At 48.8% G+C, this 15,401-nt stretch overlaps 1 protein-coding gene across 1 annotated transcript; it reads left to right on the plus strand.

Moving 5' to 3' along the window:
* The first annotated feature begins 352 nt into the window (after positions 1–352).
* On the plus strand, positions 353–7,843 carry LOC135188117 (uncharacterized). The gene is given in 8 exon segments (XM_064167751.1): positions 353–530; positions 895–951; positions 1,187–1,257; positions 3,454–3,534; positions 5,734–5,845; positions 6,334–6,585; positions 7,203–7,327; positions 7,509–7,843. Coding segments are annotated over 8 exon segments (984 nt in total). The 3' UTR covers positions 7,617–7,843.
* The last annotated feature ends 7,558 nt before the right edge of the window (positions 7,844–15,401 follow it).

Below are 15,401 nucleotides of genomic sequence, written 5' to 3' on the forward strand. Positions count from 1 at the left end.
CCACAACAAACCACAAGAGATCACCACAAACCACCAAACCACTCACCACACACCACCAAACACAACAAACCGCCAAACCACTGGCAAACCACTTACCACATACCACGGAACCCCACCACAAACCACCAAACCACTCACCACAGAACCTCACAACAAACCCGCAAACCCCACGGCAAACCAAGGACCAAAGCCTGCCGAAAAAAAGCCACTCAGGAGCACCGCAAGTCAAGCCCGAGCAGCACGACACCGCCAGGGACGCTAGCAAGCAGAAGCCCAAACGGTGAAGGCGTTACCGGTCTCCCTGGCAGCAGTAGCCCCACCCCAGGCCAGTGACGCACATCGCGGCCGACCAATGGCAGCTCGCCTCGCGGGTGCGTGCGCGACTCCGCCGTTGGCGGCGGTGGGTGCGGCGAAGCGTGCGATGTCAGCGGCACCGTTCCGCCAGGCAGGTGTGCATGAGTGCGACGAGAACAAGTTTGTGGACGAAGAGGAGGGAGGTGAGGAGCAAGCGGGACCTGCGCTGCTGCCTGGTATGGGAACGTCCGTGCCCGGAATGGGGCCGTGGCCTGACAGAAGGGTAGGCAGTGATTGAGGCTGATTGAGGCAGTGATGGAGGCAGCGATCCAGGGCTGGCAGGAGAAAGGGCTACGAGGCTGAAAGGGGAAGCGACCGGCACTGAGAGAAGGAAGCCAGCCTTGCTTCCTCTCCATCACGGCAGCCCAGGGCTGCCATATGTGGGAGGGGCAAGAAGGATAGAGGAAAGGTTTTTCCCGGGGAGGAGAGGAGTGCTCCATGTGCCCACCGCTGGCTTCCTTGCCTGGCTGCTAGCTCTTGCCGACAGCCACTGCTAAGTTGCTGTCCCTGAGGCCTGATGTGGAGGGCTACGAATTGCAGTCGTGGTGGGGAATGATATATTTTACCTGGATCCTCGAGCGGTGAAAAACTTAAGAGGTATGATCCAATGCTGGAAGCGTGCAGCTTCTTTTCAGTGCTGCGCCTTCCTCAGGTGGCCTGCTGATTGCAGCCTTACAGTGCTGACTGTGTTGGCTGTTGAGGGAATCATTGCAGCCACTGAGCCGTTCAGTATTTTTAGTCATACAGAAGCCAGCTACAGGTCCTGCTACCCTGCAGCTGCTTCTGTTGCTTCCTAAATACTTGGTATCTAGTCCTTAACCATTTATCGCAGAGAACATGATGGCTGCACTACAGGCATCTCTGAAGAACCCTCCCATCAACAGAAAGAACCAGGCAGTGAAGGTGAATAGGGACCAACTTATGGCTTACACCTTGTCCTGATTTGAGCTAGAACAAAACCAGTTCTCACTTCAGTGATCTTTTTTACAGCCTCAACCCCTGACACTCCTTCAAAATCCTTTTTTGTTTCTATAACCCCACTAACCTTGCCAGGTGTGACTTTAAGAAGCCAAGGAAGTTAGGTTTAGGGTATTCCCTGATGTTAAAACATCTGTGTCCTTTGTTGATTTAATCTTGCACTTTAACTTGGTGCCAGATCAGGTTTTGTGTGTTCTCCTACCCGGGCTGCTGGTGTGTTGTTGTGTCCTGGGTAACTCCACACATCACCAGGTGCCTGTGTCTGACCCAGAGCTGGCAGCATGTAGATGTAGTTGGCACTGAACTACTGAGGAGCCACAAATGCCGTCATCACCTTTGACTCAGGAAGCTGCTAGCCCAGCCAGAGCCTGAACCTACAAAAAAGGGAGAGCTGTTGGTTATCACATCCAAATAAAGCTAAGCTGTGTGACTTGTAGTGTAAAAGGTGGGGAGGCGCTCATTTGAAACAGCCAGGAAGGCTTTCTGATCAGTGGTTTCAGACTGTAGGTACCTTGACCTGGGGTAATTCCCATGTTTCTGTTTCAGCAGCTGGAGGAGTGTGGTCTGTCGTGTGCACTCTGAGTGCCAGGAAAATGGTTAAATCCAGTAACGAGCAGCTGCTGCCCTCCAGGGCCTGGGAAGTGCCGGTGCAAAACCCAGAGGGCCAAATGCTGTTGCTGCCCTGTAGGCAGTGCCTGTCTCTTGCCTCGTCTTCTCTCTGCTGCTGTTGTATCTGACCAGTAGTGCATATTGTGATCTCTTTTTATGTTCTCTTTTTGTTAAATTCCTGAAAATGATGAAGGTGCAATTTTCTTTCTATCAGGAGTATCTGGTACTGATAAACATTTCAGGGACAGCATCTAGTGATGTGTACAGCTTTGTCTTTAGGGTGATTGGCATTTGTGTGCAATTATGGCTGATTTCAACCTCACTTTCCAAGCAGGTGCTGAGGCACTGAGGGCAATGTCTTAATTCTCTTTGCCAGCCAAGCAATGTCTTGCCCTAAGATCTGTATTTGAGAAGTGAGTCAGCTGTTAATATAGGTAAGGGGGCTGTGCTTCCCTTGGTCAGCCTCTGAACCTACAACCTTAAACAGGACAGCAAGCAAAAACTCCTTTCTGACCCCAATTATCATTCCAGAGAGATGGGTATTTTTCTTACCCTCTCATCTCACAGCCTGCTCAGGTTCCTTTGTGATCAGTCAGGTTTCAGGTCCGTAGCAGGGAGGTCATAGTTCTCCATCATGCAGCTGGGAGGATAGAACTTAAAAGGCTGATGGTCCATACATGCTGGAGCCCAGCCCAGTGGAAGCAGCAATCCTGAAAAGAAGGAAGATCAGCTCTCACACAGCAGAGTCCTTCAGCAACTTAGTAGGGTTATTTTTCTCAAGCACAACAAAATGGCTACTGGTGTCCACTCTATCCCTGTAGAGCTCTCCCATGTTTTGTTTTCTAGTATCTTAAGGGACACTAGAGAGTTCACATTGCTGTTGTCTTGAGCCACAGTGTGTTAGCTAGAGGGCAGATTGGGTTCCAAAATAGAGGAGTACCTCACCAAGAACTGGGAAAGGCCAGGACATCCAGTGCCAATGGCATCCTGGCCTGGATCACAAACAGTGTGGCCAGCAGGACAAGGGAGGTTATTCTTTCCCTGTACTCAGCATGGGTTAGGCTGTCATGGAGGGTAGCAAAGCTCCCTAGCAGGTCCCAATGTTGTGCGTACTAGTGCCTCACACTGAAGGCCAAAGCATCGTAAAACCCAAAACAATCCTTCAGTCCCATGAGAGAATCTCTCCCTAGTCGAGATAAAAGGTAAACAATGGCCACTGTTTTGGTTAGGGGGAATGGCAGTTCTCATGCATGCCCAACACCTGGTGTGGGCCGAACTTGGGGTGGTCTCAGAAATTGTTTTGGTAAAAATTGTCCAATTATACGGGTTAATTATAATTTGTGCCAATCTGTAAGAATAACGTAAAATTAGCCTGAACTGGTGGGTTACACCTCTTTTGAACATTATAAAATGGCGTGTCGGCCTGGATCGGGGTACCTGCTCATTAGCCTGCCTGCCTGCCTCACTCCTGCCCCGGTGACCTCTCACTCCTGATTGGCTCTGCCCGCGCAGGGGCCGCGAAGGCCAGAGGCCCGCTTCGGCCCGATCCTGACGAAGAAAGGGACAACGCCCAAAGCTTCGAACTTGGCTGAAGTAACTGCTTAAACAGTGAGTAACTCAAGGAAAAGACTCTTCTACCTAAAGACTAAATAACTTCAAAGACTCAAAAGAACTCTAAGGAAATCACAGACTCTCTTTTATTTGCTATTTTCTGAAATGTTACTCTACAACCTCAGATCAAAAGAATTCACGTGGGGAATTTAGTTCGGGAGGGGGATCTCTGTGTCCGAGCAATAAATCACTTGAACTATACGAGTGAGCCCCGTGTATTTTCCCAAAATCTCCCAAACTACCTTCCACGACATAGGCCACATCTTGAGTGCTGTGTCCAGTTCTGGGCTCATCAATTCAAGAGAGATGTTGAGGTGCTGGAAGGTGTCCAGAGAAGGGCAACAAAGATGGTGAGGGGCCTGGAGCACAGCCCTGTGAGGAGAGGCTGAGGGAGCTGGGGGTGTGCAGCCTGCAGAAGAGGAGGCTCAGGGCTGACCTCATTGCTGTCTGCAGCTACCTGAAGGGAGGCTGTAGCCAGGTGGAGTTGGTCTCTTCTGCCAGGCAAGCAGCAACAGAACAAGAGGACACAGCCTGAAGTTGTGCCAGGGGAGGTCTAGGCTGGATGTTAGGAGGAAGTTCTTCACAGAGTGATTGGCATTGGAATGGGCTGCCCAGGGAAATGGTGGAGTTGCTGTCCCTGGATGTGTTCAAGACAAGACTGGATGAGGCACTGTATAAGGTTAACTCTCCAGGGGGAGTAACCCTGAACCTGACCCTAGGTGGTCTTGACCCCTCCCCAGGGGTGGGTCTGAACACTACCAGGTGATGGTTAGCTCACTCCCCCTTCCTGCCTAAAGAGCCATAAAAGCAGGGGGACTTCCTGGTTCACTCTCTCTGTGCTCCCTGCCTCCCTGCTTGCCACCATCACCATCCTGTTCCTGGTTTCTCTTTTGTTTCACCACGTGGCTATCACCATCACAATGGGGTTGTATTTATACCTTTTGTATTTGCTTTCCCTTCCCTGTACCTTTGAAACTTCCTTACCTCAGATACCTTTTTCAGTTATTGTTAAACTTCTCTTTTTAACTTCCAAATGGAGTGAGATTCATTTATTTGGCTGTGCTTACCTTTCCTCTCTCTCTACTTCTAATCCCTTTCTTTTGGGAAAGGAGGGGGAAGAGGGAAGGGCTCTCTATAAAAATTGTTATTGGTTCTATCAAATTTATTTGAGTCTCTGGAAAGTTAAATTAGAACCGAGACAGGCACTTAGTGCCATGGTCTAGTTGATTGGATAGGGCTGGGTGCCAAGTTGGACTGGATGATCTTGGAGGTCTCTTCCAACCTGGTTGATTCTATGATTCTGTCCCAGACCTCAGGTGACTGTAGATAGTTTAGGGCCAGGCCTGAAACACCTATTTTCCATTCACCATTTTCCTGCAGTTCACTTGTGTAACACTGTTGGGGAACTTGGGAAGTTTTTCCTGGTTTTTTTTTTTATACCTTTTTTTTTGGTAAAAATAACAAGGAGCAGACAGTAGTCACTGAATAGTTACCTGGTGTGTGAAGTACCTTCAAGTTAACTACGGGACTGACCATTTTCAGCAGGCTGCTGTTCCAGGATGGATGACACTAAAAAACAAAGCCCTAAAACTTCTATTATTTTTTTGTGATAGTTTTGCTTTCTGGCTGTTATTTGTAGCTATGTAATGGTACAGGAAACTTACTTTTGGATGAAAGGGGTGCTGTGATCTTAAAGGGCAACTCACCCAGACACAGATTTTATCACCTTCCCTGCCTGCCTTGGCAGATCAGAGCACTTTGGGTGATAGGCTTGCTTGCTATTTAAAGCCTTTCTCACCTGTTCAATTTCTTACTTTATTTGGCCTCTGCTTGTTTGCTGTGTAGTGACAGTGCTGTTCTGTGCCCAGGAAGATGATCAACAACAGTACCTAAAATATCAAAGTGTTTGTTAAGGCTTGGGACTGCTGACAAAGATTTTTAGTAAGCAACTGTATGCAGTAGTGTATCACAAAGCAGATTTCAATAAAGCATCTCTAAATGCTTTGTTTAGATGATAATCTGCTGTTTCCCTAATTTATTCATGATTTTCAAGCATCTTAATGTATATAGCACACACCTGCCTGTGTAGTCAGGCACTGGGTTTGTATCATATAGGTGGCAAAATTCGTGTCAGCAACTGCTTTCTGCTGGTATGGATGAATGGAATTGCTCATTTGAAAGTGTCCCACAGTGGAGCACTTCAAAGAAGCAGCTGTGCTGAACCTCAGCTGTAGAGGTACTCTGGAACTGGGAAGACTTCACTCTTTCAACTGCAAATCTCCCCACTTTTGGAGTAAGCACTTGATACAAGACCATGCTCCTACTGCAGTGCTACAAGGGAGTAGTTGTTTTTTCCTCCCCGGAGCTGCCAGAGGCTGCTGTGTCTTCCTTCTCCAGACACGGCATGTTTGCTCCTGCTGGCGTTGTCTTGCTTCTTGTAGCCCTTTGTCCTTGTGATGGATCTGTGAAGCTTGCCTTGCTCCTTGCATGGGACTTGTAAAATACAGCAAATGGGAGATGAATTTCTCTTATTTAGTGTTTCCTTAAAATTTAGTGCAGAAATCTGCCCCTGTTTCATATATGGAACGAGTAACATAGATTGTGAGGGCGTGAAGCTGTCCCTGGCCCCCACCCTAGCATGAGGCCTTTGCAGTCGATGTGTGACGGCGGGCACCGGTAGGGCCCCGCTCTGGGAAAGGGCCCGTGGAGCCGAGCACCCCGAGGCCTCCACGGGCAAACTGAAGCAGTAACGCTTCGCTTTTCCCTTGCGCCTTCACACAGAGCCCCTGAGCAGAGAGCACCGCCTCCGGCAGCCCGCGCCCCGCTTCCCTCACGGGGAGCCGCCGAGCGGCAGCGACAGACCCGCGCCGGGACCGTGCGGCGTCTTCCCGCTCACCGCGGAGGACGGCGGTGGCGGCGCCGTGGCTGCGGTGCGGGACGTCGATGTGGACCCCGAGGGAAGCTTCAGGTAGCTCCTGGTGCGCCTGGAGGAGCGGCGCATAGTCCGCGGCACCAAGGCGGCCGAGTTCCACAGTGCGCGACGGGCGGTGGGAGCGGGGCTGGGGAAGCGGCTGTCGGCGGCCCCCCCTTCGCTGGCTTCTCCGTTAGGGCGGGACGGGGCGGCCGATTCCCCGGGGAAGCTGAGGCGGAGGGGGGCCCCCAGCCTGCGGGGACTGGTTATTAGAAGTTTTGTGCCCCCTTTACAGGTGCCCCACGCGAATGTGCGGAGTGGTCCAGTGTCTGTCAGGTGTTCTTTCCAAACTCGATAGCGCTCATCTGGGAGAGTGAGATCTGTTAACCGAGCGAATTGGGCGGGCAGCTTACCTAGAGAAGCTGTGAATGCCCTGTCCTTGGAGCTGTTCAAGGCCAGGGTGGGTGAGGCTTTTAACAGCCTCATCTAGTGGAAGGTGTAGGTGCCCATGGTGGGGGGGATTTGGAACTAGATGATTTTTAAGGTCCCTTCCGACCCAGACTGTTCTATGATTCTTGGTGAAGAAACAGAAAAGCTTAATTACAGCTTTGCTATGTCTGTCAAGACAAACCTCCCTACCTTGCGGGTGAAAGGAGGAGGAAAATGAATGGACAACAGCTTGAAGAGTGCTTGGTGCCCAGTGTGTATTCTAATGGCTCTAATCACTTTTCTTCTGCAGGTCACATATTTGAGAAACTAAATCTTGAAATGAAAAAGCTGGGGTATGAGTGCAAGAGCCTCGGAGGAAGGAAAGTTGATCATGATAGCAAAGACAAGAAAATTAGGGTAATTGGGCTCTCTACAGTATGTGCATCTCCAATATTCCTTCAAATTCTTTTGTCTTTGTCCTGTTTTTTCCCCCCTGTAGTATGGTGGTTCTTGGGAATTTGAACCACAGTGCAAATATTAGCTGGAAAACTTGTCTGGCTTACTTGTGACCCTGACTTTCTGTACATGTCTGATGAGCACTTGTGCTTTCCTGCAGGGCTGTGGAAAAGCAGATCTCTCTGTGACTCTGGAGGTACTGAAGAAAGTGTACACAGGTTATAAAATTACTTGGGCAGATGACAAGAAATACCTCAGCTACTTCTGAACACAGACAGTTCAAACCTGGTAACTGTGTGAGCTCTACTTTGATAAATATAGCTGCATGTGTCTATGCTACTATAAATCTGGAGTAACTGGACTCTGCTGTAACTCATCATACAGTTGCTAAGTCCCAGATCGTTTTCAGAACGTGTTTTTGTTCAGAATTTGCATTTCTAAGCATTTTTTCCTCTGCTTTTGGTATGTCATCTAATTAAACACACTCATACCTTACTTCTATCATGTTTTCATCCAGTCCTGTCTCGCAGGTGTGCTGCAGGATACACCAGGATTTTGCCATTGGTTTATACACCACAAGCTCCAACCTATTCCCTCATTATTTGACTGTACTGCTGTTGGTTTCCTTTATTGCTCTTTGGGCTTCTCTGCCTTCTTATCCACATTTAGAAATCTTGGGAGGGAGGGAAAGGTTGACTTACAGATCTTTATCAATGATCTAAATCTGCAGTTTACTCCATAGATTGGAAAACTCAGTCACATTCCACACAAGTAACAATCCTGTGTTCTCTAAGACTCTTCCCTAGAGCAGACTGACTTCGATGTCAGACTCTTGTTTCATTCTGATTCCCCTGTACTACTTTTATTCCCTGTGAGGATAATGATGTTTTTCCCTTTTTTACAGCAATAATTACCTGAGTTAATGACCTTCCAGCCAGACCCAGTACACCTAGGCAGTGCCTGAATTAACCTAGAGCACCTGCTTCATCCCATTGTGATGGAATGTTGCTCTACATTTGCGGTGAAACTATTTGCTGCCCTTGTCTCTGATTTGTTTCCCAACAGCCTGCTGAATGCTGTTGTGGTTTCCAGTGTGGTACCATTTATTTTTATGCTTACATTGCTGACTTGCAGTGTTTAAGATGTGTTTGCATATAAAGCCTGTTCTCTTTTCCATGACTTCTGTTGCACTTACATACCAGCATCTGGTGCTATACAGTGGCTTTTTCCTTCAGTGTGCCTGTGACTCCTAAAGTACATAGTGTAAAATTTAGGAGGCTTCAGTCCAACACCTAGCTGCCTTATTACACTAATAATTAATCTTACATCACCCTTTTTGTGTCTGTTTTGATTGCCTGGGCAGAGAGGGATTTCCTTCGCTCATTCTTCAGTCTATTCCTCATTAGACTCCATCAGTAATCACCTAGGAGCAGGATCTCTTGAACCTGGTGCTGCAGGTCTCTTGGTTGATACCTGCTTTCCCTCATGCAGCTTCTAGTTTCCCTTCCAGCACTGCATCTGCTGGTGGTGCTTCTCTTTAAGCTCTTGTGCGACGATCACCACTTAGAATGCTATACACCGATGGCAAATTTAGTTTTTGTTTTCTTAAGAAGGGCTTAATTTCAGAACCTTATTGAATGCCTGTGTACTGAGTAACCAAGAGGAGCACACTAGTTGATAACTGGGAAATTGGGCACTCCCCCCTTCAGTTTTTCTCATGGGCTTTTTTCCCAAAGCTTTAGTAAAATAACTGTAAGGGATTTGAAACTAAGAGAGCCTCATTTCCCAGCACTAGAAAATAGTCTTTCAAAGGGAACTCAACGGTTAAGATTGTGCCAGTTAAAACATTCTGAGATGTTTAATGACTAACTTTCAAGTTCCTCTTCACAATACTTACAGGAAAGACATAGTTTAAACAGGATTTCTTAATGTGATGACTCTCAGAAAGTGAGGGGAGAGAAGGGATGATGAGTTGGAATGAGCTGATAAATTGAGTTACCCCACCTTGTGTGTGGGGTGTGTTTTGTATATACAGGAAAGCGGGCCTGATGTAAAGGTTTATTGTTATCAAAGAATACTTTGAGGATCTTCCCAATTCTGTGTGTTTTTTTCTAGTGGAGTGTCCTTTGAGGGAATACTGATTTCCATAGCTATTAAGTAATAAGTGAAAGCATTACAAGTGAGTGAAACATTTTTATTCCAGGCCATAAAGAGAAGCAGGAAACTCATCGCTAGGGTGGTGGTGGTTTAGCAGTTAGAGAAAGCCTTGATGTAGATTAGGGAAACAAGTATTGATGTTGAAAACACCAACAGAACAACCAGCCTACAGACCTAGATGTGGAGTTCTGCTTCCTCTCAGCATTTACCTGCTGAATTTTAAGGACAGAACTCGCCAGGAATATTGAAAATCCCAGTGCTAACTTTACTGATTTCACCAGAGGAAAACATTCCATTTCACTATTAATGAAGGGACATGACCTAAACAATGTGATCCTGTATTTGTAATAATCAAATAAGGATGCTGAGGGAAGCAATAGTATATTAAACTCAAGCCAGTGAGTTTGGTTGTAGAGTATTTTCAAGAGGAAGCATTAGGGTGGAAGACTAAGTGCTGCCTTGACTCATTCAAAAATATATCAGCTCCTTGTTCCTAACCACATTCACTCTCATAGTGTTAACATTTGTTACTGCAGGCACTGCCCTCCAAAACAGCCCTAGAACCTTGCAGCTGCAGAAGCTATTCAGCCACCATTTGTCCTACCATTAAGGTTTGAAAAATGGCCAATGGCTGCCACTCTCATACTCATAGAATGGTAAGGGTTAGAAGAGACCTCTGGAGATTTAGCCCAACCCTCCTAATGCAGGTATGCCTCCATCTATCCCCAGTTCTGTTTAAAAGCTTCTTCCATGCTTTAAATGAACATTACCATCCAATTTTACTCTCCTTTGTTTCCAGCTGGGTAGCAAGACATCAAAGCTGCCTGAGTCTCATTTCTGTGGTGGCCAAAGCAGTTCACTTCTTCATCTGGATGTGCTACTTTCTGGTCAGGGCTGTCCTTTGGAAGAGAAATAGTTGTATCACAGTATCACCAAGATTGGAAGAGACCTCATAGATCATCAAGTCCAACCCTTTACCACAGAGCTCAAGGCCAGACCATGGCACCAAGTGCCACGTCCAATCTTGCCTTGAACAGCCCCAGGGACGGCGACTCCACCACCTCCCCAGGCAGCCCATTCCAGTGTCCAATGACTCTCTCAGTGAAGAACTTTCTCCTCACCTCCAGCCTAAACTTCCCCTGGCACAGCCTGAGGCTGTGTCCTCTCGTTCTGGTGCTGACCACCTGAGAGAAGAGAGCAACCTCTTCCTGGCCACAACCACCCCTCAGGTAGTTGTAGACAGCAATAAGGTCTCCCCTGAGCCTCCTCTTCTCCAGGCTAACCAATCCCAGCTCCCTCAGCCTCTCCTTGTAGGGCTGTGCTCAAGGCCTCTCCCCAGCCTCGTCGCCCTTCTCTGGACACGCTCAAGCATCTCAGTGTCCCTCCTAAACTGGGGGGCCCAGAACTGAACACAGCACTCAAGGTGTGGTCTAACCAGTGCAGAGTACAGGGGCAGAATGACCTCCCTGCTCCTGCTGGCCACACCATTGCTGATGCAGGCCAGGATGCCACTGGCTGTCTTGGCCACCTGGGCACACTGCTGGCTCATGTTCAGGCGGGTATCAATCAGCACCCCCAGATCCCTCTCTGTCTGTCTGCTCTCCAGCCACTCCGACCCCAGCCTGTATCTCTGCATGGGGTTGTTGTAGCCAAAGTGCAGCACCCTGCACTTGGAGCTACTGAACGCCATCCCCTTGGACTCTGCCCATCTGTGCAGGCGGTCAAGGTCCTGCTGCAGAGCCCTTCTGCCCTCCAACTCAGTCACATCTGCCCCCAGCTTAGTGTCATCTGCAAACTTGCTGGTGATTGACTCCATGCCCTCATCCAGATCATCTATGAAGATGTTAAAGAGGATGGGGCCTAGCACTGATCCTTGAGGGACACCACTAGTGACAGCTGCCAGTTGGATGTGGCACCATTCACCACCACTCTCTGGGCTTGTCCCTCCAGCCAGTTCCTAACCCAGCACAGAGTGTTGCCATCCAAGCCATGGGCTGACAGCTTAGCCAGCAGTCTGCTGTGGGGGACAGTGTCAAAGGCCTTGCTGAAGTCCAGATAGACCACATCCACAGGCCTCCCCACATCCACCAAGCGGGTCACCTGATCATAGAAGGAGATCAGGTTGGAGAGGCAGGATCTGCCCTTCCTAAACCCATGCTGGCTGGACCTGAGCCCTTTGCCATCCCTCAGGTGCGCAGTTATCACCCCCATGATAACCTGCTCCATCAGTTTCCCTGGCACTGAGGTCAGGCTGACAGGTCTGTAGTTTCCAGGTTCCTCCATCCGACTCTTCTTGTGGATGGGGACCACGTTGGCAGTTTCCAGTCTCCTGGGACCTCTCTGGTGAGCCAGGACTGATGGAGAGCAGCTTGGCCAGCTCAGCTGCCAGGTCTCTCAGCACCCTGGGATGGATCCCATCTGGTACCATGGACTTGTGGGTGTCCAGGTGGCTCAGCAGGTCCTGAACTAATTCTTCATGAATTTCCAGGGGAACACACTGCTCCCTGACCCCATCCCCCAGTTCAAGAGGCCACTTGCCCTGAACTCCTCCCTCCTTACTGCTGAAAACTGAGGTGAAGAAGGCATTCAGGACCTCACCCTTTTCCTCGTCGTCAGTTATAGTGTTCCCCTCCTGTTTAAAGTAGGTCCAACCATCCTGGACCCCTTTGTTCTCAAGGACTGTGTGAGCAGACTCTGCCACAGTGTAGTTGGTGTTTGTGCAGTGAAGCCTTTAGTTCTTGATTATGAAATAATGGCAGTGGAGACAAAAAACCTGACAGTGCCAGGGGAGTTTAGCATGTGCTGGGTTAAAGGTCGAGGCTGTGCTCCCTGTAAAAGGCTTTTGGTGTGTGTTTGTGTGGTTTTTAACATCGTTTTACTTCTGAGATGTATTTAATGTGCCTTCCTTTCTACTTTCCAACTGCAGAGCTGTTGCTTCTCACTTGCAGCACTCTCTCAGCGGACAGGTAACTGGATTTTGTTTCTGTTCCAATGGTCTGTTGTAGCAGAAGGAAGCTGTGGCTGCCTGAGCCTGAGACTCAACATCTGGAAGAGTTGGGAGATACCCTGTATGCCTGTGAGGGTAAAGGGATCTGATACACATCTTAGGGCAATGTGTGTAAGTATCTGCAGCATTCCTGAAAACTTGGTGCTAGTTAAAGCAGAGAGAGCAGTACTGGATGGTTTGTGCTGAGGGCCACGAGGATGATCAGAGGGTGGGAGCAGCTCTGCTATGAGGACAGACTGAAAGAGTTGGGGCTGTGCAAGATGGAGAAGAGGAGGCTCCAAAGTGGCCTTCTTGTGGCCTTCCAGTATCTGAAGCCCCCTGTGGCCTACAAAAAAGCTGGGGAGGGACTTCATAGGCTATCAGGTAGTGACAGGACTAGGGGGAATGGAGCAAAGCTGGAGGTGGGGAGATTCAGACTGGATGTGTGGAGGAAGTTATTGAGCATGAGAGTGGAGAGAGCCTGTAATGGGTTGCCCAGGGAGATGGTTGAGGCCCCATCCCTGGAGGTGTTTAAGGCCAGGCTGGATGAGGCTCTGGCCAGCCTGCTCTAGGGTAGGGTGTCCCTGCCCATGGCAGAGGGTTGGAACTGGATGATTTTTGTGGTCCCTTTCAGCCCTGACTGATTCTCTCTGCTATCCAGCTGCATTCTACAATTCCTCTAAGAACAGATGCTGGCTTTGTAGAATGTCTCTGTAGGAGGTGTGAAAGGAATTGGGAGTCTCATCTGCCTGGACACAGAAACTCTGCTGTCTTTCACATGGCAGGGGAGTGATGATGCAGCAGAGGAGCAGGTGAGTGAGGCATGGGGCAGCCTCCTGAAAAGGCTGCTTGCAGCCTCAGATGTTTGCAATGCTTGAGAATCCTTGGCAGGCATTAAAAACATTAAACCCTGTAAGTGTTAGCCTGTGGTGTTCCAACAGATCAAAAGCTCTCCTTTTTAATCTAGGTATACAAGAGTGGTATTGATGTGTAAAAGAGACTTGGAAATGCCCCCCCCCCCCCCCCCCCCATCTCCTCTATGATATGTGAAGGCTTCTAGAAAATAAAACCAAGTCCTAGGTAGAATTATGAAATATAACTTGTGTATATGTAAATTGAAACCAGTGGATTTTCCTTTGTGTGTCTTGGGTGTTTGGAAAGTGCTTGCCAGCAGGAGTGGGAAATGCTCATTAAACTTGGAAATGAAGTTTCAGCTTGCCCAGCTGCCTCTCAGCATTGCTGTCCCTACTACAGAGGGGTGGGCAGGCTGCATCCCTCTCTGGAGGAAGGGAGGGGTGGCTTGCTGTGCTTCAGAGCCTACAAAGAGGGGACTCTTGGACTGAGATGACCTTCAACAGCAGGACAGCTGCAGCCCTGTGCTATGCCTCATGCCTTATCCCCAGAAGGGATTTGCTAGGTGAATTGTTCATGTTCTTTCCCCATGTCTCAGTTTCCCTGACTAGAAAATGAGTCATGAAAGGGCAAACTGCTGTGCTGTGCTCCAGAAAAGAGCAAAGGCTGCTCACCCTCCAGAGCAAAACCGCCAGCCCATCACTGCCTTGCATACACTTCTGTCACCAGCTCTTCCTCAGCCCACTGGGCTTTTTGTCACTCAGCAGGCATTGAGGCTTGTTTTGTCTGCTGTGTTCCCTCAGCACCCCCACCCACCTAGTTCTTCCTGACTGCTGCATAATGGGCCTGAAAACACAGACCTGAAATGCACATCTGACATTGAATTTGGACATGAGAGTTTAATGAGCCTGTGGCAGTTCTGCCACTCACAGCCTCCACATCCTGCACCTTGCACTCGCATTTCCTTAATGACATGTGTCCCCACCACACGTGTGTCAGCGCACACTTAACATGCACATGCTCCCCAACATCACCCACCTTTTGCAGAACCCTTGCTCCCAGCTGCTCTCTGCAGGGGTGTTGGACAAGATGAACATGGAGGGTTCCTTCCAACCCGATGCAGTCTGTGATTCTGCAGACTGCTCTCTCTCTCTGTACCTCCTCCCAGGGTGCTGAGGCCATAGGGTAGATGCGACCGATAGAGATTCAGTCTCCACATCTAGTAAATCAAAAACCTTCTGTGCTAGTTTGAAGCAGGCTAGAATGTCTTGGTGAGAAGAACTAGGGCTGTGAAAGGGAAACAATGGTGATGTCTACGCCCCTCAGAGTCTTGCTGAAGAAGAAACGAAAACATTAGATAACACTCTCTGCCTTGGGCTTCTGACTGAACTGCATCTCCCTAACCTCACCTTCCATTTGGACTAACCCACCTTTGCTTCATAACCTCTTGGCTGAACTTCTATTCTTCTTTAGGACTGGGGTAAGTTTGAGAGGGGCAGGGGGAAGGTGCGGCGGTGGTTGAGAGTCCCTCCTGGGGACTCAGGTTTCTGGGAGGGGAGTTGTGTTTCTGTATCACCTTTTACCTTGTATATTTCTGTATATAATTGTATATACTGTAAATATCTGCTTGTATATTGTGCTAGCTGTAAATAAATAGCTTCATTTATGTTCCCAGAGCCGGCTGAGTCTAGTCTGGGTGATTTCTAAAGTGTGTGGGGGTGGGTAACACCCAAACCATCACACCTTCTCACATAAAGATGGTCCTGGAAATGGGAAAGAGCAGCAACTTAGTAAATTGAAGCACAATTTTCTTCACTCCCATTAACCACTAAGCTTGGGTTCCTCCCATATGCAGCTCTGAGGAGCATGCAGGGGTACAGACAAGAGAAGGACAGCAAGAGGCAGGGTCTTCTCCTGGTGCCCTGAGGGTCTGCCCCTATCCAGCAGTGTTAAGCTCAAGTTTGGGTCCTGTCTGGTCTCCCAGCCTTGGGAGTTTAGTCTCTGCAGGCTCAAACTCCTTGCTTGTGGCCTGTCTCCCTGAAGTTTTAACTCCAAGCC

The sequence above is a fragment of the Pogoniulus pusillus genome, chromosome 1, assembly GCF_015220805.1.
Source record: "Pogoniulus pusillus isolate bPogPus1 chromosome 1, bPogPus1.pri, whole genome shotgun sequence".
NCBI lineage: Eukaryota > Metazoa > Chordata > Aves > Piciformes > Lybiidae > Pogoniulus > Pogoniulus pusillus.